The 26,078-nt window shown below is 32.9% G+C and overlaps 1 protein-coding gene across 3 annotated transcripts in view; it reads left to right on the plus strand.

The window, feature by feature from the left end:
* LOC101897013 (intermembrane lipid transfer protein Vps13D) overlaps positions 1 to 26,078 on the plus strand; it is a 352,800-nt gene that overhangs the window by 110,005 nt on the left and 216,717 nt on the right. For all 3 annotated transcript variants that reach the window (XM_059131502.1, XM_059131501.1, XM_059131503.1), the window contains exon 5: positions 23,153 to 23,467. In XM_059131502.1, the coding sequence (XP_058987485.1) occupies positions 23,153 to 23,467 (315 nt within the window). The remainder of the gene's footprint in view (positions 1 to 23,152; positions 23,468 to 26,078) is intronic.

The following is a 26,078-nucleotide window of genomic DNA, read 5'->3' on the forward strand; positions in this document are numbered from 1 at the left end:
TGGATCTTCAGCAGTATGATTTATTCAAAATGGTCCCAGTACCTATACTGCGATCCGGTCGATTTATATCAATAGCTTTGAAATCAAAATTATTGGCAGCCAAAGTTCATCGGGATGAGTTCATATCCCTAACAGTACATACCACAAATGACGTTCTCACGGCGACAACCAAGCGAATTTTACATTTATGCGAGGTGAACTTCTTATTGAACAAATCGTCAGAAGCGTGCGACTTGGAATTAACCATGTGCCACCAAACTTGGAGACAAATGGAACAAACGAATAAATTCATGTTTTCTCTAGCCAATTGTCCTTTGTTTGTGTACAAAAAATTACACACCTGGAGGTGCAAGGAGCTGGAACTTTAGAGATTGGGATAGATTGCATTTTCAAAGACAACACAACTCGAACTCGTCACCTTACACCAACAGCTAAAAACTATTGAAATCGGGCGCCTTCCACAACTAATGAAATAGACGGTCATTCACCATCGTACCATCAACTATCTAGCTCTTTGCATTGGAATTGGAGTAGCCATATACGTCACTGTCAAGTTTTGCCACCACAGAACTCCCAACAATAACGTCAACCCAACACCAATCCCCTGGCAGTCAGTCTCGTCATCATACGTAATTGGACGTTCCTCGTTCCTCGTTCTTGAACGTTCCTCGTTCAACGTGCACATAGATTTTTTAACTCTTTGTTATTTAATAAGTTTTGTTCCATTGCAGCATATAACTGACCTAATATAGATTCCTGGTAGATTGCAAGAAATTGTAAGCATACCAAGATTACACAATTCACCCTACAGAGCTAACTATAAGGGTGTTTAATTTTTTTAAAGATTTTCTGATAAATTTGCTATTTATATAATTTTTGTTCATCTGACGTATATTAGGAAATTAAGTTCCTAATAGACATTAATTAAGGCCAGCACCTTTTGAAATTAGACTCAGCCTCAATATTTAATAGCAGTTGCACTGAAAGACTGCCATTAAATATTGACAGCCACTGTTAAAATAGCACATCGAATAGCTATTTAGCTATGATAAACCAGCTATTTTTGTTTAGCCCTAACCGACAATTAAGCTAAAAATTCGGCACATAAAATAAGCAATAGCTCTGAAAACATTAATAAAACACGTACATATGTTTTCGAGCTCGTCAGGAAATCCATGGCAAAATTACAGAAGGTATAACAAAGCTACCCCTAAATATATTTTTTGGTGTTCTTATTCTGTCAAAACATATGCTCATTTTGTCTATGTGTGTGTATATTTTTGAATAAACAACACAATAATTTGAAATTATTTCAAATTCGGTTGTGAAAATAAATGCATATTTTAGACGTTAGTGGGCGACACATTGTCAAATTTTGGAATAAAATTTTATAATAATAATACTAACCCCAAAATACCATTCTTGTTTTGCGGGTTTTCCCCAATATAAGAATTTTGTTAAAAAATTAAAAATAAACAAAATCAACTGTTGCATATTTAAAAGTCTATTTGACACTATAAGACTTCAGGACAGAGTTGCATTTTTCTGGTTTCTTTAAAAACGAGCAACCTTTCTTATTGAGCATGAGCAAATCTAAATTTATTTTTGAATTGCAATATTTTTCCTAAATTTATTAAATGATATCTCTTAAACTAAAATAAACTAAAATAGATAGGCTTCAATAACATTTGCACATTGTCCATATATGAAAACACCATGTGTATAAAAACGCGACAAACAGTCTTTCGCAACTGAGGAGTTACCATACATTTTTCACACCATTTATATAATTTACATTTATATTACCATATAATGAGTAAGATCGGTACAGAGTTACTAGCAATAGGAAATAAGATAAGAACAAAAAATAAGTAACAATAATAAACATATACATGTCTTATTTCGTTAGCTATTGTTTTTATTGTTATTGGTACTTTTCCAATGTACACTTGCTTAGAACTTTTACCCTTTAGCTGAAAACCTCACACAAAAATTTGATATCTGTCGTGGGAATCGATCCTGATTGTTCAGAGAGCAAGGCGGGCATACTTACCACTGTCTTCAGATAGAACAAAGTTTTAATTCTGTTCAGTTCGTAAGTAATTGTAAACTACCTATGTTTCATCCGATGGATGTCGCAACATAGTGTCTGCACACACGACACCTTATTTTACCTTTCTTGGCGCCACTAAGTGATGATAGTAAGATGACAATAATAATTTTGTTATTGCAAATATACATACAATCGCATTTATTAGGATTAGAAGTGGTATTTTAAAAAGGGAGAGTGACTCACTTCCAAATTCTTGCAGGGAAATGACCAATATTTGGTATTATTGATATTTGATATTGGTTTAGTAAATTAGTATAACAATACCATTGTATTGTATACAGATCATATTTTGGTTCTGCATTTATCCAACAAGCGAAGTATTGAGTTAAATATTTGATAAGGCTATACAGGGTGAGGTGAAAAACAGCAACCAACTTCAGATTGCTGTCATATCCAAGCCACTCGTCCGACAGCTGCTAAAATGATTCCAGTGAAATCTCATTATATTGTTTACAAGCGTACAAAAGCATTTTGGTAAGAATTTTCCAGCAAAAAAGTTATTCGTGATGGAATTTAAGCGTGATAGTGTGATTTTTTATATTTGGCTGAAAAACCACAAGTGGCTACCGTTAGAGCACTCCAGCATTTATATGTGAATAAATGTTTTGTGTCTCGTGCCATCGCTCGTTACCGTGATACTGGTTGTGTAGCCCGACGTCAAGGAGGTTGACGGAAGAAAACAGCAGCATCAGCAGAAATGGTTCGAAAAGTAAAGAAACCCGCGTCGCAGTGGCCGAAAAATGGTTCGTGAGCTGAACATATCGCAATATTCCATTCGTCAAATATTGAAAAATGAGCTCTTTGTAAAGCCATTGAAATTCCAAAAAGTGCAAGCACTTACACAGCTACAAAAAGAAACTGGACTCCAAAGAGCTAAAGAGTTGCTTCGCTGGGCCGAAAGTGGGGAACTGCCGAATTTAGTTTTCTCCGATGAGAAAACATTCGTTGTCCAGCAGTTTGTAAACAAACAAAATTATCGTGGTTACTTGTCAAAGAGCTCAGCTGAAAATGTGCACCCTTGGTTGGCCATCAGAACTCAAGCGCCGGCCATGGTCGCTCGTATTAATCGTCCGTGGCATCAGAATAAATGCCGAATATTATCGCGAAAATATTCTGGCACGTAAACATTTTGGCAGCAGACCTTGGACATTCCAACAGGACTCAGCCACCCAAGAATGGTTACAAAATGAGGTTCCTCGCTTCATTTCCAGCGCATAATGGCCACCAACATTTCCTGATACCAATCCGTTGGACTATTGTGTCTGGAGTATTTTGGAAAGCAAGGTTAGCACTAAAAAAATACCGAAGTGTCAATCACAAACAAATTTAAACTTATTCTAAAATGTGATGCTATATACGATATTTTTTGCTTTCATTCAATAAAATTTAAAAAAATAATGTAAAAATTATGGCGTTTGACTTTATTGTAGTTTTTTGTGTCACCCTGTATATAATGAGCCTTAAAAAGTTTAGCCTGGAAACCAAAACCCTTTTGAGATTTTGATCTACTATCCTAATACTCTCACCTTCAGATTGAATCTGCCACCCCCAAGGTTTGTGGTCGAAATTTTGGGACAATAATACTAATAGCCGTACTCATTTTGTTATTAGAGAATAGTTAGGCTTTTTGCCATAGTTATTGCTTTTATGAACACAATTTTTGTTTTATTTGTGGAGAAATTGCCATCTTTACCAGCGGGTAAGGCAGGGAATATCATGGTTACGGAAATAGCCACCAACCATATATATATATATATATATATATATATATATATATGGTTGGTGGCTATTTCCGTAACCATGATATTCCCTGCCTTACCTCGGCAGAGAATTGTCTATATAGGTCCACGATATCGTATAGCCCCCATGTAACGGTACCCCCCGATATTCGGTATTTTGATGATTTTACCCACATTTTTCAACGGAATTGTCTGAAAATCCACACAAGGATGGGTACTTTATACCTCGGCAGAGAATTATTTATATAGGTCCACAATATCATATAGCCCCCATATAACGGTACCCCCCCATATTCGGTATTTTGATGATTTTACCCACATTTTTCAACGGAATTGTCTGAAAATCCACACAAGGAGTTCCTTGTGGGTACTTTATATATATATATATATGTATATATATATATATATATATATATATATATATATATATATATATATATATATATATATATATATATATATATATATATATATATATATATATATATATATATATATATATATATATATATATATATATATATATATATATATACATATATATATATATATATATATATATATATATATATATATATATATATATATATATATATATATATATATATACAGTATCGGACAAAATATTTACTAGTATACACATTTCATAATTTGTCTTAATAAAACCTGTGGCGTAATGTTATTCAAATTTTATTTGCATTTTTGTAATATTGTACATCTAAGGGAGCATTTTAAACAAAAATTGCAAAAATATTTCAGAAAAAAAGACCGGTTCAGCTTGAGTTCCGCAATATCGGTAATAATGGCACCAAATAAATTCGGTACAGCTTTACGAAAACTAATTATTGACGAGTTTAATTAAGGAATTTCTCAAAAAGAGCTCTCCATTAAATACAAAGTGCATAAGTCATCAATTTCAAGAATTTTATCACTTTTAGAAAAACTAAATCGGTGGAAGAAAAACTGATCAAAGGACAGACTCGTAAGAGAGGTTAAAAAATGTCCTTTTAAATCGGCTCCGATATTGGCAAATAAATTGAAACTAAAAATTAGCGCAAGAATGATTTGTCGACGTCTAGCTGAAGCTGATTTGTTAGCATATAGCCCGCCGAAAAAACCCCTTATATTTAACCGAAACGAATCGAAACGGTTTCAGTTTGCCCAAGAACATGTTAACTGGACTGTGGGCTAGTGGAAAAACGTGCTTTTCAGCGATGAGTCAAAATTCAATATCATCGCTAGCGATGGCATAACTCACGTTAGAAAACCCAGAGAAAAACGAATTCCACAGGAGTTTTGCCTGAAGACAGTCAAACATATAGGTGGCCATGTCATGGTTTGGGGATGTTTTTCTGTCAACGGATTAGGTCCGCTGTATCGAATACAGGGTACTATGGATAGATGGATCTATAAAGACATTCTGGAAAACGTTATGTTACCATATGCTGAATGGGAAATGCCATTACGGTGGATATTTCAGCACGATAACGATGCCAAACACACCTCGAAGGTGATGAAGTAATGCAATGGCCACCACAGTCACCGGGTATTAATCCAACCGAAACCTCTGATCAATTGTGAAACATAAAATTGATCGCAATAAAGTAAAAAATACGGATGAATTTCTAAGTCGGGTCCAAGATGCATGGTATGGAATTCCACAGGATACAATAATTAATTTGATAGAGTCCATGCAGTGACGATGCAAGGCTTGTATAGAAAATAATGGTTTCGCTATGAAATATTAAAAAAAAAATGTTAACCATGAATTATTTTCAGTTGCAATTGTTTTGTCTTCTTCAAATGATGTTTTTCGTCATATAAAGTTTAAAAATATTCTAAGTTTCAAAGATATGAATTTAATTTTTGTTTAAAATACCCGCTGGCATTTACAAAATTACATAAATGCAAATAAAATTTGAATAACTTTACACCCACATATATATCTGTATATATAAATGTAAGTTGTGTTAGTTACTACGCTTATAACTTAAGAACCGCTGGGCTGATTTTAACGATTCACACAAATTCGGAGTATATATATATATATATATATATATATATATATATATATATATATATAGTATATATATATATATATATATATATATATATATATATATATATATATATATATATATATATATATATATATATATATATATATATATATATATATATATATATATATATATATATATATATATATATATATATATATATATATGGCATCTTTGTCTCTAAGGTGTTATATACATATATCTATATATATACATTTGTAGTGTTTTTTATATTTTATTTTTGAATTCAAATATTAATACCAATTTATTTAATTGACTTGATTTCTTGAGAATTGAAATTGATGGCGGGTTACATGGAAGCGTAGTTCCTTGTGGACTCTTAGTAAGAAAAGGATTTCTATCCTTCCAGAAATTCTTCACAAACATTCAAGATACCTTAAACCACTTTTGCAGGTCATGATATCGATTATAACTCACGATAAGGGTACATCCCGATTTCATATTTATATAACCATCATATGATTTTCATTCCTTGGCCCTTATTTGGCATCTTTGTCTCTAAGGTGTTAGGGTCATACAGATAATTGCCACATAGGAATTTATTTAAGTAAAGTCCCCACATTGGAGTATCCCCAAGTCCACTTTCACATATAATGTGTGGTCAGAAAATAAAATTTTGTATTCTATTGAATTTGTAACCCCCAAGAGAATATTGGTTGGATTTGGGATATACATGTATATGAAATGAATTGTGGAAACATGAGCTCAATATGCAAAATTCTTTGGGAGTACAATCAGTAAAATACCAAATATAAAGGGTGCAAAATAGTAGAGCGAATGAGACTCTTAGTAAGAAAAGTATTTCTATCCTTCCAGAAATTCTTCACAAACATTCAAGATACCTTAAACCACTTTTGCAGGTCATGATATCGATCATAACTCACGATTAGGGTACATCCCGATTTCATATTTATATAACCATCATATGATTTAAGCTATTGGGGTCTTGGTCTTGGAGTATCCCCAAGTCCACTTTTACATATAATGTGTGGTCAGAAAATAAAATTTTGTATTCTATTGAATTTGTAACCCCCAAGAGAATATTGGTTGGAAACGTAGATTTGGGATATACATCTATATGAAATAAATTGTGGAAACATGAACAAATTACAAATATATGAAATTAACACGGGACCGAATATTTGTTGAATCGTCATTGAATTATACTATGATGAAAAATGTGGTGCATAAAACTATTTTTACTCAAAGGTGTGGATGTGCTATACAAATCTATTAAAAAGTATATATCAATCTTATCCCCTTGTAAGGAATCAAATTAATTTTTAGTATGGTAAAAATCGTAGCAAAATTTTCCATTCAAATGAGCAGTAATTTGGAATTTACTGTATTTTGTACACCTCATAATTGAGGGTTGAATGAATTAAGAATAGCCTAAGTTAATTACTTTTTTAAAGCCATTAGCACCTCAGATTGTCCATTAGAGTTCTTATAAGTCCCCCTAACCATGTCGGTCTGTTTTTCCGCCAAAAAGTGGACTTGAGGGGGTACTATTATATGGAAAAAATTCTAAAATTTGTAGATGCTTTCAAATTTTTGTGTAAGATTTTCACCCCCCAAATACACATTTTTAGCCAAATCCTTTGAAATATGGTGAAATCAGGAGGTACTTTTATATGGGCACTACTCCGAGACATCGACCTACACTGAAAACATTCTTCTAGCCCTTATAATCCAATATGACAAATAGAGACCAAATCAAAAATATAGCAGAACAACACCAACTGAAAAAAATTTCGCGTGATTTAAATGAGTAAAAATAGTTTTATCCACCATATTTCAATGACGATTCAACAAATATTCGGTCCAGTGCTAATTTAATATATTTGTAATTTGTTCATGTTTCCACAATTTATTTCATATACATGTATATCCCAAATCCAACCAATATTCTCTTGGGGGTTACAAATTCAATAGAATACAAAATTTTATTTTCTGACCACACATTATATGTGAAAGTGGACTTGGGGATACTCCAATGTGGGGACTTTACATAAATAAATTCCTATGTGGCAATTATCTGTATGATGATTCCCTAACCCCTAAGAGACAAAGATGCCAAATAAGGGCCAAGCAATGAAAATCATATGATGGTTATATAAATATGAAATCGGGATGTACCCTTATCGTGAGTTATAATCGATATCATGACCTGCAAAAGTGGTTTAAGGTATCTTGAATGTTTGTGAAGAATTTCTGGAAGGATAGAAATCCTTTTCTTACTAAGAGTCTCATTCGCTATACTATTTTGCACCCTTTATATTTGGTATTTTACTGATTGTACTCCCAAAGAATTTTGCATATTGAGCTCTCATTGGACGGATTATTGTCACATGAAAGAAGTAGGTCCACGCTTTGAAATGAGCTCCATTTGGCTTTTTCAGTCATTTTTGGTTGTTTAAATGTGTTCGCATCTTCCATCTGAACCACGATGTCGGCCCTGTAATCGAAAGGTAGATGCCAGTTAACATCGTATTTCGCACTTATTTCATTTTTTTTTCTTTTTTTTGATGAAACGTTGTATATAGTGAAAAATTATTCTTTATTTTGTTCACAAAAAATCCACTGAATTCAATATGATAATACAAATTGAAAAAAAAATGACAAAAGAAGAATAACAAATTGAAAAAATCTTCAACTTGTTCGCTGATTCATTACAGCAAATGTTTAAAGAGCCTTACTATTATTTTAAAATTCGATTCCACTGAAAATTTTTTCGATTTATTTCCGATTTGAGAATTTTTGCAATGAGATCTCTTTTTCGTGATTTTTTTAGCGATTTTGAAAAAGTAATTATTTTTTAATTAATAATTATCTTTCTTTTGGTGTGACCGCGTTAAATTATTTCGATACCATCTATTCCGTTTCGCCACCCTATAATTCGGTACTACGCTTCCATGTAACTCGCCATCAATTTCAATTCTCAAGAAATCAAGTCAATTAAATAAATTGGTATTGATATTTGAATTCAAAAATAAAATATAAAAAACACTACAAATGTACATTAGAAAAAAGTAAGTCAAAATGGAAAAAAATCATACAAAATAAAACATTACTATTGTACCTTTGAAAAGTCAAAATGAAAATGTTAATATATCACATTTTTACGCGATTTTTTTTCGATATTATCCTTTTCGGAGAGGAGACAACTCCGAATTTGTGTGAATCGTTAAAATCAATCCAGCGGTTCTTAAGTTATAAGCGTAGTAACTAACACAACTTACATTTATATATACAGATACTAGCTGGCCCGGACCGCGTTGCCGCCCCGTAGTTTTTCAGATATTCACAGATATAACTGTTATAGGTGTTCACGTACTGGTCGATTAATTTTTAATTTTTAGTCAAATGAGCAGTAATTTGGAATTTACTGTATTTCATACACCTCATAATTGAGGGCTGAATGATTTAAGAATAGCCAAAGTTAATTTCTTTTTTAAACCAATTAGCACCTCAGATTGTGCATCAGAGTCCTCCTAACCATGTCGGTCTGTTTATCCTTCAAAATGTGAATTTGAGGGGGTACTTTTACATGGAGAAAATTCTAAATTTGTAGGTATGTTGAAATTTTTATGCATTTTTAGTTGAAATATGGTAAAATCAGGAGGTACCTTCATATGGGCACTACTCCGAAACATCGACCTATATTGAAAACTTTCTTCACCCCTTATAATCCAAGATGACAAATAGAGGCCAAATCAAAAATAAAGCAGAACAACATAGCATGTCAAACTGGAAAAAAATCACGTGATTTAAATAAGTAAAAATAGTTTTATCCACCTCATAATTGAGGACAGACTGATTTCAGAATAGTCACATATAGTTACTATTTTATACCCATTACCGTAAGATGGGAATTAATTTTATTTGTCATTTAAATTATAAGTTGGAGACCACATACAGTCCAAATTTTTCATCAAAGTACAATTCTAAGACGATTCAACAAATATTCGGTCCCGTGTTACTTTCTTATATTTGTAATTTGTTCATGTTTTCACAATTTATTTCATACAGATGTACATCCCAAATCTACGTTCCCAACCAATATTCTCTTGGGGGTTACAAATTCAAAGTAATACAAAATTTTCTTTGCAGACCACACATTACATGTGAAAGTGGACTTGGGGATACTCCAAAGTGGGGACTTTACTTAAAGAAATTCCGATGTGGCAATTATCTGTATGATGGTTCCTTACCCCAGGGTAGCATAAATACAATTTTTTAACCAAATCAATTGATGAATGTGATCAAGACCTATATGGGCCCTATTCCGAAAATTTTATGCGAAGAGGTTCTCTACCCCCTTAGAAACAAAGATGCCAGATAAGGGCCAAAAAATAGAAGAAAGTGGCGAAGACCCCAAAAATAGCTTAAATCATACGATGGTTATATAAATATGAAATCGGGTTGTACTCTTATCCGTGAGTTATGATCGATATTATGACCTGCAAAAGCGATTTAAGGTATCTTGAATATTTGGAAAGAATTTCTGGAAGGATAGAAATCCTTTTCTTACAAAAGTCTTATTCGCTCTACTATTTTCCACCCTTTATATTTTGGTATTTTACTGATTCTACTCCCAAAAAAATTTGCATTTTGAGCTCTCATTAGACGGATTATTGTCACATGAAAGAAGTAGGTCAACGCTTTGAAATGAGCCTCATTAGGCTTATTCGGTCAATTTTGATTATTTATGTGTGTGAGCATCTGCCAGCTGAAGCACGATGTAGGTCCTGGAGTTGAAAGGTAGATGTCAGTTAACATCGTATTTCGCACTTATTTCGTTTTTTTGGTGAAAAATTGAATATAGTGAAAATTTGTTCTTTATTTGGTTCACAAAAAATTCACTGAATTCCATATGATAATACAAATTGAAAAAAAAAATAACAATAACAACAACTGTTTAAAGATCCTTACAAAGTTTGTCAATAGAATGTACTATTATTTTAAAATTCAATTCCATTGAAAAAAAATTTTTTGTTTTCGATATTTTCCCGTTTTGAGAATTTTTGTAATCTCCTTTTTCGTGATTTTTTAGCGATTTTGAAAAAGTAATCTTAATCTTTTAACTTTGGTGTGACCGCGTTAAATTATTTCGATATCATCAATTCGGTTTTTCCATCACATAATTCGGTACTACACTTCCATGTAACCCGCCATCAATTTCAGTTCTCAAGAAATCAAGTCAATTAAATAAATTGGTATTAATATTCGAATTCAAAAATAAATTATAAAAAACACTACAAAAGTACGTTAGAAAAAAGTAAGTCAAAATGGAAAAAAAAATCATGCAAAATAAAACATTACTATTGTACATTTCAAAAGTCAAAATGAAAATGTTAATGTATCATATTTTTACGCGATTTTTTTGGATATTATCCTTTTCGGACAGGAGACAATTCCGAATTTGTATGAATTGTTAAAATCAGTCCAGCGGTCCTTAAGTTATAAGCGTAGTAACTAACACAACTTTCTTTTATATATATAGATATATATATGGGGGTAAAGTTATTCAAATTTTATTTGCATTTATGTAATTTTGTAAATGCCAGCGGGTATTTTAAACAAAAATTAAATTCATATCTTTGAAACTTAGAATATTTTTAAACTTTATATGACGAAAGTCATCATTTGAAGAAGACAAAACAATTGCAACTGAAAATAATTCATGGTTTACATTTATTTTTAATATTTCATAGCGAAACCATTATTTTCTATAAAAGCCTTGCATCGTCACTGCATGGACTCTATCAAATTAATTATTGTATCCTGTGGAATTCCATACCATGCATCTTGGACCCGACTTAGAAATTCATCCGTATTTTTTACTTTATTGCGATCAATTTTATGTTTCACAATTGACCAGAGGTTTCGGTTGGATTAATACCCGGTGGCTGTGGTGGCCATTGCATTACGTCACCACCTTCGAGGTGTGTTTGGCATCGTTATCGTGCTGAAATATCCACCGTAATGGCATTTCCCATTCAGCATATGGTAACATAACGTTTTCCAGAATGTCTTTATAGACCCATCTATCCATAGTACCCTGTATTCGATACAGCGGACCTAATCCGTTGACAGAAAAACATCCCCAAACCATGACATGGCCACCTATATGTTTGACTGTCTTCAGGCAAAACTCCTGTTGAATTCGTTTTTCTCTGGGTTTTCTAACGTGAGTTATGCCATCGCTAGCGATGATATTGAATTTTGACTCATCGCTGAAAAGCACGTTTTTCCACTGGCCCACTGTCCAGTTAACATGTTCTTGGGCAAACTGAAGCCGTTTCGATTTGTTTCGGTTAGATATAAGGTGTTTTTTCGGCGGGCTATAAGCTAACAAATCAGCTTCAGCTAGACGTCGACAAATCATTCTTGCGCTAATTTGTAGTTTCAATTTATTTGCCAATATCGGAGCCGGTTTAAAAGGACATTTTTTAACCTCTCTTACGAGTCTGTCCTTTGATCAGTTTTTCTTCCACCGATTTAGTTTTTCTAAAAGTGATAAAATTCTTGAAATTGATGACTTATGCACTTTGTATTTAATGGAGAGCTCTTTTTGAGAAATTCCTTTATTAAACTCGTCAATAATTAGTTTTCGTAAAGCTGTACCGAATTTATTTGGTGCCATTATTACCGATATTGCGGAACTCAAGCTGAACCGGTCTTTTTTCTGAAATATTTTTGCAATTTTTGTTTAAAATGCTCCCTTAGATGTACAATATTACAAAAATGCAAATAAAATTTGAATAACATTACGCCACAGGTTTTATTAAGACAAATTATGAAATGTGTATACTAGTAAATGTTTTGTCCGATAAAATCATCAAAATACCGAATATCGGGGGGTACCGTTATATGGGGGCTATACGATGTCGTGGACCGATATAGCCCATCTTCGAACTTGACCTGCCTGCAGACAAAAGAGAGATCTGTGCAAAATTTTAGCTTCCTATCTTAATTCGTTTAGACTGTAGCGTGATGACAACAGACGGACAGTGCTAAATCGTCTTAGAATTTTACGCTGATCAAGAATATATATACTTTGTTGGGTCTAAAATGATTATTTCGATGAGTTACAAACGAAATGACGAACTTAATATACCCTCCATACCTTTTTTGGTGGAGGGTATAAAAATTACGATAAGTACTAAATATTGTATTGGGGTACGGTGAAAAAAAAACAGCGACGACGCACAGAGGTGTGAAATCACAAAACATGGAGATTAATTGAAAAATGAAATTCGTCTTTTGGAATAAATGTTTTTAAAAACACTAAATTCTACTTCAGTATCGAAAATTTCACTTTTTCGCAAGAAGAAGAAAAATATTTGTCTTTGGTTTTTTGAAGTGCAATAATTAATTTTTTTTCACATCAAAAGTAATCATTATAAAAATGAAACATCGAATAATGGTAGTTATCAGTATTTTAGAATAAAAGAGTTTTAAAAATAATAATGTAAAAATATTTTAAAAATTAATTCTAAATATGACCATATTTTCGCCATATCCGAAAAGTATATGGGGTTTAAAAAATAATATCGAGAAGGACTTAAAATTTTAATTTTATATTTTAGTATGGAATATCATCTTTCATAATCAACAAAAAACTCTTGCCGTTTTTTGCCATTTTTGTTTAATTTGAAAAATGGTGAAATAGTCAACTGATTTTGCGGTGAACGTACTTTGATTTAGTTCTCAGCTTTCTTTTTTTTTCTTTTTGTTGTTCTTTTTAAATCAGATTCTCTTACGTTTTTATTCTATTCTAAACATTTTATATAGTAGTCTTTTTGTCTTAAGATTTAAGAAGGTTTTTCAAAGAAGGAATTATTTTTTCTGGCTTAAATTAATTTTATTATTTGTTGCTGATATGAAATGTTTCCTTTGAATTTATCTCTGATTTGGAGGATCTAAACCCATTGTGTCATACAGAGACCTCTGTTATGGGTGGTTTAATAGTGACAATTTTTTTAGTTTTTATCCACTGAGAAATGAAAAACCAAATAATAAGTTTGTAAAAAACTTTGTCTGAAACCCTAAAAATACCTAAAATTAGGAAGTACAATTATATAGGGCCAATATAAAAGTGGATTTACATTCACAAAATTTTGCAGAGAAAGATTCTCAAAATACCTAAAATTTTGGAAGTGCCGTTATATATGGTCAACAAAATTAAGCCGGGAAAAATTCCTTTAGTTCTGAACTCAAAATCCCAATTTACTCATGAATGGGTTTAAAGTTCTGTTCGAAACCTTTAAAATGTCGAAAATTAGGGGGTACAGTAATATGGGGTCTATGCCAAATAGTGGAGCAGAGAGATTATATCTACTCCGAACTCTTAATGTCAACTTACACATGATTTGGCTTAAAGTTGTGGTCAAAACATTTAAAATATCGACAATCAGGAAGTAACGATATATGGGGGCCTTGCTGAAACGTGGACCGACAAGTCCCATTTTTATTACCAAACATACTGGGGGTAATATAAATGTGTGAGTAAAATTTTAAAGCGATAGTATGCTTCCCTGAATTGATCTCCGTTTTTGGGGTCTCACCCCACTGTGCGACAGGCGAAACTATGTCGCATTCGATATGAGCAAACTTGGTGGTGCTTTATGTGCCAACGAGAACAAGCCGGCTCTTAACTGTGTAGATGTACGTAAGAATGTATTAACTCCACCAGAAAATAATTGTTGATATTAAAGTACTAAAAAGGAAACATGATGCAAGGTCTTGTCCCGTGCCTAGTAAATGAAAAACGGATATTAAAACTTAAATAATACGCTGAAGGAAATGGCATATACTGCATATACTGCATGTATATATGCACAAACTATTGCATGAGATAAATTACGATTTGTAAACCTTCCTCACCTCTAATAATTTAGTTGTACCGTTACATACCACTTCTGAACTCTAAAATATATAAAAATTCTGAAATAACAAGATAGAGCTGAACAAATTACATAGGAGCTTCCAACTACTTTAAAGATATTTCTTTGTGAAATTACAATCATAGCATGCATGATTCTACCAATAAGCCTTTACATATTCTAAGGATCTTAAAGTTTTAGGAAATAGTCTACCTTTGTTGAAATGAAAAGAAAGTTTTCCGCCTATTTTTATCTTAAAATACCAATATGCAGAATTTTTGGTAAAATATGATTTCATACAAGTCGCCAAGTTGACAATCAAAATAAAATAGTCTTTAAATCCTACCGATAGCAACAATGCCGCCAACTTTAATTTAGACTTTTTATTTATAATTTTTCCGACATTTGTTGGTAACTAAAAATCAGTTAGACAATCGCACTACTGGGCGTCTATTCACTAATTTTTGAGAAGAACTAGTATACTCATAGGGAGCTATAAAATCTATATTAAAGCTGGTTTGACTAGGAAATATGTGTAAGAACTTATAACACCAATACGAAAGCCGAGAATTATTTACGTTTTTATAATGTAAGAGTCATGGGAAAATTGCAGTACAAATATATTAGCAGCATCTATTTCATTTTTTAAAAAACTGAAATATTAAACAAGTAAAAAAGCAGTAAGTTCGGCCGGGCCGAACTTTGAATACCCTCCACCATTTGGAACGAATTAAAAAATTTTCAAAAAAAAAAAAAAAAATCCAATAAAAATTCTTTTAAAATCTTTAAAATATCTAATATAGGAAGTTGCCGATATATGGGGGGATATACGATATTGTGGACCTATAAAGACAAATCTATGTCTGCGTGTAAAGTACTCACAAGGAACTCCGTGTGTGGATTTTCAGACAATACGATTGGAAAATGTGGCTAAAATCATCAAAATACCGAATATCGCGGGGTACCGTTATATGGGAGCTATACGTTATCGTTAACCTATATAGAGAATTCTCTGTCAGTGGCTAAAGTGCTCACAAAGAACCCCTTGTGTACAAAGAACCCCTTGTGACCATTCCGTTGAAAAATATGGCTGAAAACATCAAAATACCGAATATCGGGGGTACCGTTATATGAGGGCTATGCACTATCGTGGATCTATATAGATAATTCTCTGCCGAGGTATAAAGTACCCACAAGGAACTCCTTGTGTGGATTTTCAGACAATTCCGTTGAAAAATGTGGGTAAAATCATCAAAATACCGAATATAGGGGGGTACCGTTATATGGGGGCTATACAATATTGTGGACCTATATAGATAATTCTCTGCCGAGGTATAAAGTACCCACAAGGAACTCCTTGTGTGGATTTTCAGACAATTCCGTTGAAAAATGTGGGTAAAATCATCAAAATACCGAATATCTGGGGGTACCGTTATATGGGGGCTTTATGATATTGTGGACCTATATAAATAATTCTCTGCCGAGGTATAAAGTACCCACAGGGAACTCCTTGTGTGGATTTTCAGACAATTCCGTTGAAAAATGTGGGTAAAATCATCAAAATACCGAATATCGGGGTGTACCGTTACATGGGGGCTATACGATATCGTGGACCTATATGGACAATTCTCTGCCGAGGTATAAAGTACCCACAAGGAACTCCTTGTGTGGATTTTCAGACAATTCTGTTGAAAAATGTGGGTAAAATCATCAAAATACCGACTATCGGGGGTACCGTTATATGGGGGCTATACGATATCGTGGACCGATATAGCCCATCTTCGAACTTGACCTGCCTGCAGACAAAAGAGAGATCTGTGCAAAATTTTAGCTTCCTATCTTAATTCGTTTAGACTGTAGCGTGATTACAACAGACGGACAGACGGACGGACAGGGCTAAATCGTCTTAGAATTTTACGCTGATTAAGAATATATGTACTTTGTTGGGTCTAAAATGATTATTTCGATGAGTTACAAACGGAATGACGAACTTAATATACCCTCCATACCTTTTTTGGTGGAGGGTATAAAAAATCGAAATAATCATTAACAACTAAAAGAAAGAGCCCCAAACTGGGAGCGGCCATAGCAAGTTGCATAATTTTTTCAAATGTTCGTCATACCCCGACTTAGATTTTTATGTACAGAAATATTTACCACGTCAACTTGTTTGATTTTTCGACGCCGAAAGTTCAAACCATTTTTGTGGCCCAAGGACGAATCCTGTTGGTGATTTTTGGTTTCACATTTTTTACATCAATTGTTTAATATCAGCATGAGTTGGATTGATTTTAGCACATAGTTAGGCGTTTAGCGTAGAAGCAAACTTGGTGAAAATTCTATATATGTGATTTACCAGATTTCAATTTGACCCTTCTCAAAGGCATAACATAACATGTACTCTATACCACTGATATCAGGTACCAGAGGTCACATACATTATAAAAATAAAACCGTTTTAAGTTTTCATTGATGAATATTAGTTCACAATACTGAGATAATTCAGAATTTTATCCTAAAGTTATGTGGAGCTTCTATCAAGATGTATGGCAAATTTCCACGTTGGATATTAGAGGTAAAAGCAGTAAAGTACCAAATGTCATGAGGCGCTGTTTGATATGTGGGGTTTATATCAAATATTGTATTTGTATCCTTAACTGAAAATGTTTCTAAAAGCTTCAAAATACTTAAAATATGTATATACCGTTATATGGGGGCTAATACTAGATCGATGTATATATAATGTAGTGTATTAAAATTACAATACGGAATCGGGTGGCACAGTTATATGGGAGTTATACGAAAGCGGGGTCAATTTTCTGCCATAGAATGTCTATTGCTAACTTCAAATACCAATTTTGAGATAAATCCATGAAAAAATGGGGACAAAATTGGGAAAAGATGTTCACTTTTATAGTCAATGTTCTGTCATAGGATTACGAACTCTAGATACCAAACAATTCCTTCGAAAGAAATAATATAAGTAATCAAACAAAATACCAAATATCGTTTAGTTCAGCTGTAAAAATTTGAGCAGAGACGCAAAAAACCTTCTTTCAAGAATATTTCGGAACAAAATTTTACTTGTGGAAATACGAATCGTCCAAAAATGTTCGGATGATTTCATTTATCTTTAATAAATAGCTTTCGAAGTTTTTAGTCACAAGGTAACAACAATGGTTTTTGACTTTTTTATATTTGGGTTTATAGTGGTCACATATTAGGAGAGGTATACCTTGAAAATGTAATATGTCACTAAAAGCCACTAGGATCCCGACAAATAATTAGTAGAAAGAAGCAGCTGATAAAAAGATTTGGGTAGTTTATAGGCCTGTGAAGATGTGTTCGGATGGATCAGAACGTGATCCGATTACTTAGAGTACACTGAAGCTTATGGCATCAGAAAAACAGAATGTTTTAATACCAAATCTTTCATTGTACGTTCTTTTGCACAATACATAGGTCGTATTGTCATTCGAAATGAAATTCAAATGCTCAATACTATCTCTCACGACGTGAGTAAATCTATGGAAATTTAATACAAAACGTTTAATACGAAAAACACACTCAAGCTGGGGGCGAAATTCTATGTTCACATCTCCGCAGGCGATGTGGTGGTAAAAAGTGAAAGTAGGTAATAAGCCTCATGGTACGGATTTTGACCTTCTTGTTATGGTATTTCACGTATGAACAACGTCCATACATACAGTTGACTATCCAACGTTTTAAACTGTAGCAAACGCCTTTGATAGGTCGAGAGGTACCAACATTGTTCTATGACACGTTCTGTGCCCTATATTATTCGCCTTTTCTGACATGCTTTTTTGGCTTCAGTAGCAGGACCGGCCAACCCATCTTCAGGCTTCGGAAACAACGTGGGTGGCTAGCAACTAGTTGAGAACGTTTCTCAGCATTTCCATTCCGTCTGGGCCCAATGCTTTGGATGACTTAGCGTTTCAGATTACATTTGCAATATCACCCATCATAAACTCGTTTTTAAGCGGTTTGACTAAGTCGGGTCGTGAGGACAACTTACCTGCGATACAAGTGTTTTGGCTTGATGGCTTAAATTTGTTAATTTTCCTGCTACGTCCCTAAAATTGTTAGTTGCTTATCTTCTTCTTCTATCTATATATATAAAAATCAAATTTTGTTTGTTGGTAACGGAATCAGTTGGAAACGGCTGGACCGATTTGCATAATTTTTTGTACAAACGTTCGTCATACCCCGAGTTAGGTTTTAAAGAAAAAAATACTGACCACGCCTCCTTTTACGCCCACTATTACGATTTATCTAAAATCTTTATATTTGCCAAAATAGTGAAGATATCGGTTTGAGAATTATTACACGAGATGCTGTTGGCTTTCCATCCTACCCTAAGTACTTATTTAGGGGCTGGGAAACGCGCCTACTTTTAAATCTATCTCTCTATATGTAGAAGAAAGTTGTGTTAGTTACTACTCTTATAACATAAAGACCGCCGGTCTAATTTTAACGATTTAGACAAATTCGGATTTGCCTCTTGGCCGTAAGGAATAAAATTCAAAAAAATCGCGTAAAAATGTGAAATTTGAACATTTTCATTTTGACTTTTAAAATGTACAATAGTAATGTTTTATATTGCATATTTTTTCCATTTTGACTTACTATTTTCGAATGTACATTTGTAGTGTTTTTTTTTTTTGAATTCTAATATTATGTGTAGGTTTTTTGGGTAGTATAAAGCCACAACGGATAAAACTGTTATTTATAGATTTTATGTATTTATTCGTAATACCCAATCTATATATATAAAAATCAAATTTTGTTTGTTGGTAACGGAATCAGTTGGAAACGGCTGGACCGATTTGCATAATTTTTTGTACAAACGTTCGTCATACCCCGAGTTAGGTTTTAAAGAAAAAAATATTGACCACGCCTCCTTTTACGCCCACTATTACGATTTATCTAAAATCTTTATATTTGCCAAAATAGTGAAGATATCGGTTTGAGAATTATTACACGAGATGCTGTTGGCTTTCCATCCTACCCTAAGTACTTATTTAGGGGCTGGGAAACGCGCCTACTTTTAAATCTATCTCTCTATATGTAGAAGAAAGTTGTGTTAGTTACTACTCTTATAACATAAAGACCGCCGGTCTAATTTTAACAATTTAGACAAATTCGGATTTGCCTCTTGGCCGTAAGGAATAAAATTCAAAAAAATCGCGTAAAAATGTGAAATTTGAACATTTTCATTTTGACTTTTAAAATGTACAATAGTAATGTTTTATATTGCATATTTTTTCCATTTTTTTTTTTTGAATTCTAATATTATGTGTAGGTTTTTTGGGTAGTATAAAGCCACAACGGATAAAACTGTTATTTATAGATTTTATGTATTTATTCGTAATACCCAATAAATACATAAAATCTATAAATAACAATTTTATCCGTTGTCGCTTTATATGAAAATTCTAAAATCGGGAAAAATCGACAATTTTTCAATGGAATCGAATTTCAAAATAATAGTACATTCTACCGACAAAAAATGACCAAAGAAGCGTTATGGGGTTAATTTCAAAAAGTGAATCTGCTTCTTTCATATGACAATAAATTGTCAAATGAGAACACAAAATGCAAAATACATTGGGACTGCAATCAGTCAAATACCGACTATAAAGAACGCAAAATAGAAATTCTACCTAAACATTCAAGATACCTTTAACGCTTTGGCAGGTCATGATATGGATCATAACCCCTGATAACGGAACAACACGATTTCAAGTATATTCTACAATTTAACCATATTTTTCGTACTAATTTTAGCTTATGTTGATAATTTAAGAAGAAACCATCTTTGCAAAAAGTTATCACGTTTTGGTATCACCAAAGGGGGAAGAAAACCTCTTCTTATAAATTTTTATTTTTCGGAAAAGTGCGCATCTTAGTCTTGAGGCTACCTGGGGTAGAAGATCATCTTACAGATAATTATCCTCATAGGAATTTATTTAAGTATAGTCCCCACATTAGTATACCCCCAAGTCCACTTTTCCAACCAATGTGTGGTCAGAAAAGAAAATTTGGTATTCTATTTATTTTGTAACCCCCAAGAGAATATTGGTTGGGAACGTAGATTTGGTTGTACGTCTATATGAAATAAACTCCGAAATGTCAATCTGGGACTCATTCAGTCGGAAATTGTGGCAGAAACATGAAAAAATACGAAATTATAAAGTAACTTTATTGGATCTCCACCGCACAATTTAAATGACAAACAATTAATGCCCCTCTTCGGTAATCGGAGCAAAAGAGTAATTTCTTTGGCTATTCTGACAAGTATGAGGTGGACAAAACTGAATACCACGCAGTACGGGATTTTAAACGTTGGAAATACAAATTTCAAATTATAGCTCATTTGAATGTTTTTTACAACATCAAAAATTGAGCTGAATTTTCACATGGGGCTATTATAGATGTTCTTTATCATATAGGTATTTAACACTCAAATTAAAGCCTATAGCTGAATAATAAGATCAGGCTATTCAAAATATCTAAAACCGACGGAAATTATAATTTTTGCCATGAATATTAATTTATATTTAGTCATGGAGTCATTACTCATAATCAAGTCATTACTTATAATCAAAATTGGAGTAATTATAATGGCGTCATTACTTATAATCAAAATTGTGCCGCCTACATAAGTCAGATCTGTGATTTATTATGCTTTAAAGATTGAAACTGCGGACCGGCAACGCGGACCGGGTCAGCTAGTAAATACATAAAATCTATAAATAACAATTTTATCCGTTGTCGCTTTATATGAAAATTCTAAAATCGGGAAAAATCGACAATTTTTCAATGGAATCGAATTTCAAAATAATAGTACATTCTACCGACAAAAAAATGACCAAAGAAGCGTTATGGGGTTAATTTCAAAAAGTGAATCTGCTTCTTTCATATGACAATAAATTGTCAAATGAGAACACAAAATGCAAAATACATTGGGACTGCAATCAGTCAAATACCGACTATAAAGAACGCAAAATAGAAATTCTACCTAAACATTCAAGATACCTTTAACGCTTTGGCAGGTCATGATATGGATCATAACCCCTGATAACGGAACAACACGATTTCAAGTATATTCTACAATTTAACCATATTTTTCGTACTAATTTTAGCTTATGTTGATAATTTAAGAAGAAACCATCTTTGCAAAAAGTTATCACGTTTTGGTATCACCAAAGGGGGAAGAAAACCTCTTCTTATAAATTTTTATTTTTCGGAAAAGTGCGCATCTTAGTCTTGAGGCTACCTGGGGTAGAAGATCATCTTACAGATAATTATCCTCATAGGAATTTATTTAAGTATAGTCCCCACATTAGTATACCCCCAAGTCCACTTTTCCAACCAATGTGTGGTCAGAAAAGAAAATTTGGTATTCTATTTATTTTGTAACCCCCAAGAGAATATTGGTTGGGAACGTAGATTTGGTTGTACGTCTATATGAAATAAACTCCGAAATGTCAATCTGGGACTCATTCAGTCGGAAATTGTGGCAGAAACATGAAAAAATACGAAATTATAAAGTAACTTTATTGGATCTCCACCGCACAATTTAAATGACAAACAATTAATGCCCCTCTTCGGTAATCGGAGCAAAAGAGTAATTTCTTTGGCTATTCTGACAAGTATGAGGTGGACAAAACTGAATACCACGCAGTACGGGATTTTAAACGTTGGAAATACAAATTTCAAATTATAGCTCATTTGAATGTTTTTTACAACATCAAAAATTGAGCTGAATTTTCACATGGGGCTATTATAGATGTTCTTTATCATATAGGTATTTAACACTCAAATTAAAGCCTATAGCTGAATAATAAGATCAGGCTATTCAAAATATCTAAAACCGACGGAAATTATAATTTTTGCCATGAATATTAATTTATATTTAGTCATGGAGTCATTACTCATAATCAAGTCATTACTTATAATCAAAATTGGAGTAATTATAATGGCGTCATTACTTATAATCAAAATTGTGCCGCCTACATAAGTCAGATCTGTGATTTATTATGCTTTAAAGATTGAAACTGCGGGCCGGCAACGCGGACCGGGTCAGCTAGTTAATCTTATAAAATATTTACATGTTACGAAATATAAGTGTAACACAAATACAATAACGGTAATACAAATTTGAAAACCTATATCTTGACATTCTTCTGCATAACTTTTTTTTTGTTTTACCAGTAAAATTTTAATTTAAAAATGAACAAGTTTTTATATTATGCATTTGTGTGTATATTTATTAAATATATGTTTTTTTTTTTGGCTTCTTAGGCAGCAAATGGGATATATGGTCTTAAACCTGGATGTGATGCGGTGTTGGGAAGAATAGAATCCACCTCCAGAGCTGTTAATGAAAATAGAATTCCACTTGAACAATGTATAGAAATTCAAAAACTTCGACCGGGATCTGGACACTTAGAAATTTTAAGCAAAATGGATGGACCCATTAAAACTCTACAAATACATGATGTCAAATCTAATCTAGATGAGTTAATACTTGCCGCAGATCCATGTTGGAAGCATGCATCAGTTTTTAACAAAATGTTTGTAGAAGACACAAAAAATTATGGATTTGCTGAAATAGTGGTAAGTTTTAAAGTCCTAACATTTTTATTGTGTGTAAACTTTTTTAATTTTTTCTGAGATACTCGAATTAAAATGAACTAACATATTTCAATACGCGAAGAAGCTATTATAAGTTCGTTTGAGAGAAGTTTCCAACACTTGCAATTATTGTACAGCCTTTCGAATCGATTTGTATGCCTACTTCGGTATATATATATATATATATATATATATATATATATATATATATATATATTTGCAATTTACTGTATGGACTGAATGATTTAAGAATAGCCAATTACTTTTTTAAACCCATTAGCTCCTAAGATTGTGCATTAGAGTCCTCATAAGTCCCTCTAACCATGTCGGTCTGTTTGTCTGCCAAAAGGTGGACTTGAGGGGGTACTATTACATGGAGAAAATTCTAAAATTTGTAGATATGTTGAGATTTTTGTGTAAGATTTTCACCCCCCAAATACACATTTTTAGCCAAACCCTTTCAAATATGGTAAAATCAGGAGGTACCTTCATATGGGCACTACTCCGAAACATCGACCTACATTGAAAACTTTCTTCTACCCCTTATAATCAAAGATGACAAATAGAGACCAAATCAAAAATATAGCAGAACTGAAAAAAAAATTCACGTGATTTAAATAAGTAAAAATAGTTTTATCCACCTCCTAATTGAGGGCAGACTGATTTCAGAATAGTCAAATATAATTACTATTTTACACCCATTACCGTAAGATGGGAACTAATTTTATTTGTCATTTAAATTGTAAATTGAAAACCCCACAAAGTCCATATTTTTCATCATTGTATAATTCAATGACGATTCAACAAATATTCGGTCCCGTGCTACTACTACTTTCTTATATATGTAATTTGTTCATGTTTTCACAATTTATTTGATATAGATGTACATCCCAAACTTACGTTCCCAACCAATATTCTCTTGGGGGTTATAAATTCAATAGAATTCAAAATTTTCTTTTCTGACCACACATTAGATGTGAAAGTGGACTTAGGGATACTCCAATGTGGGGACTTAACTTAAATAAATTCCTATGTGGCAATTATCTGTATGATGGTTCCTTACCCCAGGGTAGCATAGATACAATTTTTTAGCCAAACCAATTGATGAATGTGGTCAAGACTAATATGGGCCCTACTCTGAAAATTTCAAATTTTATGCGAAGAAGTTCTCTACCCCCTTAGAAACAAAGATGCCAAATAAGGGCCAAAAATAGAAGAGGGTGGCGAAGACCCCAAAAATAGCTTAAATCATACGATGGTTATATATGATCGATATCATGACCTCCAAAAACGATTTAACGTATCTTGAATGTTCGGGATAAATTTCTGCAAGGATAGAAATCCTTTTCTTACTAAGAGTCCCATTCTCTCTACTATTTTGCACCCTTTATATTTGGTATTTTACTGATTGTACTCCCAAAAAGGTTTGCATTTTGAGCTCTCATTGGACGGATTATTGTCACACGAAAGAAGTAGGTCCACGCTTTGAAATGAGCCCCATTAGTCTTTTTCGGTCATTTTTGTTTGTTTAAATGTGTGCGCATCTTCCAGCTGAAGCACGATGTAGGCCCTGGAGTTGAAAGGTAGATGTCAGTTAACATCGTATTTCCCACTTATTTTATTTTCTTGGTGAAATATTGTACATAGTGAAAAATTATTCTTTATTTTGTTCACAAAAAATCCACTGAATTCAATATGATAATACAACTTGAAAAAATTGGCAAAAGAAGAATAACAAATTGAAAAAATTTTCAACTTGTTCGCTGATTTTTTACAGCAACTGTTTAAAGATCCTTACAAAGTTTGTCAATAGAATGTACTTTTATTTTAAAATTCAATTCGATATTTTCCCGATTCGAGAATTTTTGCAATGAGATCTCTTTTTCGTGATTTTTTAGCGATTTTGAAAAAGTAATTATCTTTTAACTTTGGTGTGATCGCGTTAAGTTAATTCGATATCATCTATTCCGTTTCGCCACCACATAATTCGGTACTACACTTCCATGTAACCCGACATCAATTTCAGTTCTCTAGAAATAAAGTCAATTAAATAAATTGTTAATAATATTTGAATTTAAAAATAAACTATAAAAAAGTAAAAAAGCTGTAAGTTCGGCCGGGCCGAACTTTTAATACCCTCCACCATTTGGTACAAATTTGGCAATTTCCAAAAAATAAAACCCGTTAAAAAATTCTGTTAAAATCTTAAAAATACCGAATGCTTATACGACGACGTGGGCCTGCATAGGCAACTTTTGTCATAAATTATTACAATATTTAAATGCGAAACTTGAAGAAAAATCTGTTTATAATGTAGCTAAAATCGTCAAAATACTGAATATGGGGGGTACCGTTATATGGGGGCTATACGAAGACGTGGACCTGCACAGACAATTTTCTGGCATGGGCTGAAGTATCCATTACGAACTTCACATGCGAAATTTGAAACAATCCCTGTAAATAACGTCGCTAAAATCATTAAAATGGGGGGTACCGTTATATGGGGGCTATATGAAGACGTGGACCTACATGACTCATTCTTTGACTTTGGATGAAGTATCCATTACGAACTTCAAATACCAAATTTGAAACG

The sequence above is a fragment of the Musca domestica genome, unplaced genomic scaffold (assembly GCF_030504385.1).
Source record: "Musca domestica strain aabys unplaced genomic scaffold, Musca_domestica.polishedcontigs.V.1.1 9, whole genome shotgun sequence".
NCBI classification, from domain to species: Eukaryota; Metazoa; Arthropoda; class Insecta; order Diptera; family Muscidae; genus Musca; species Musca domestica.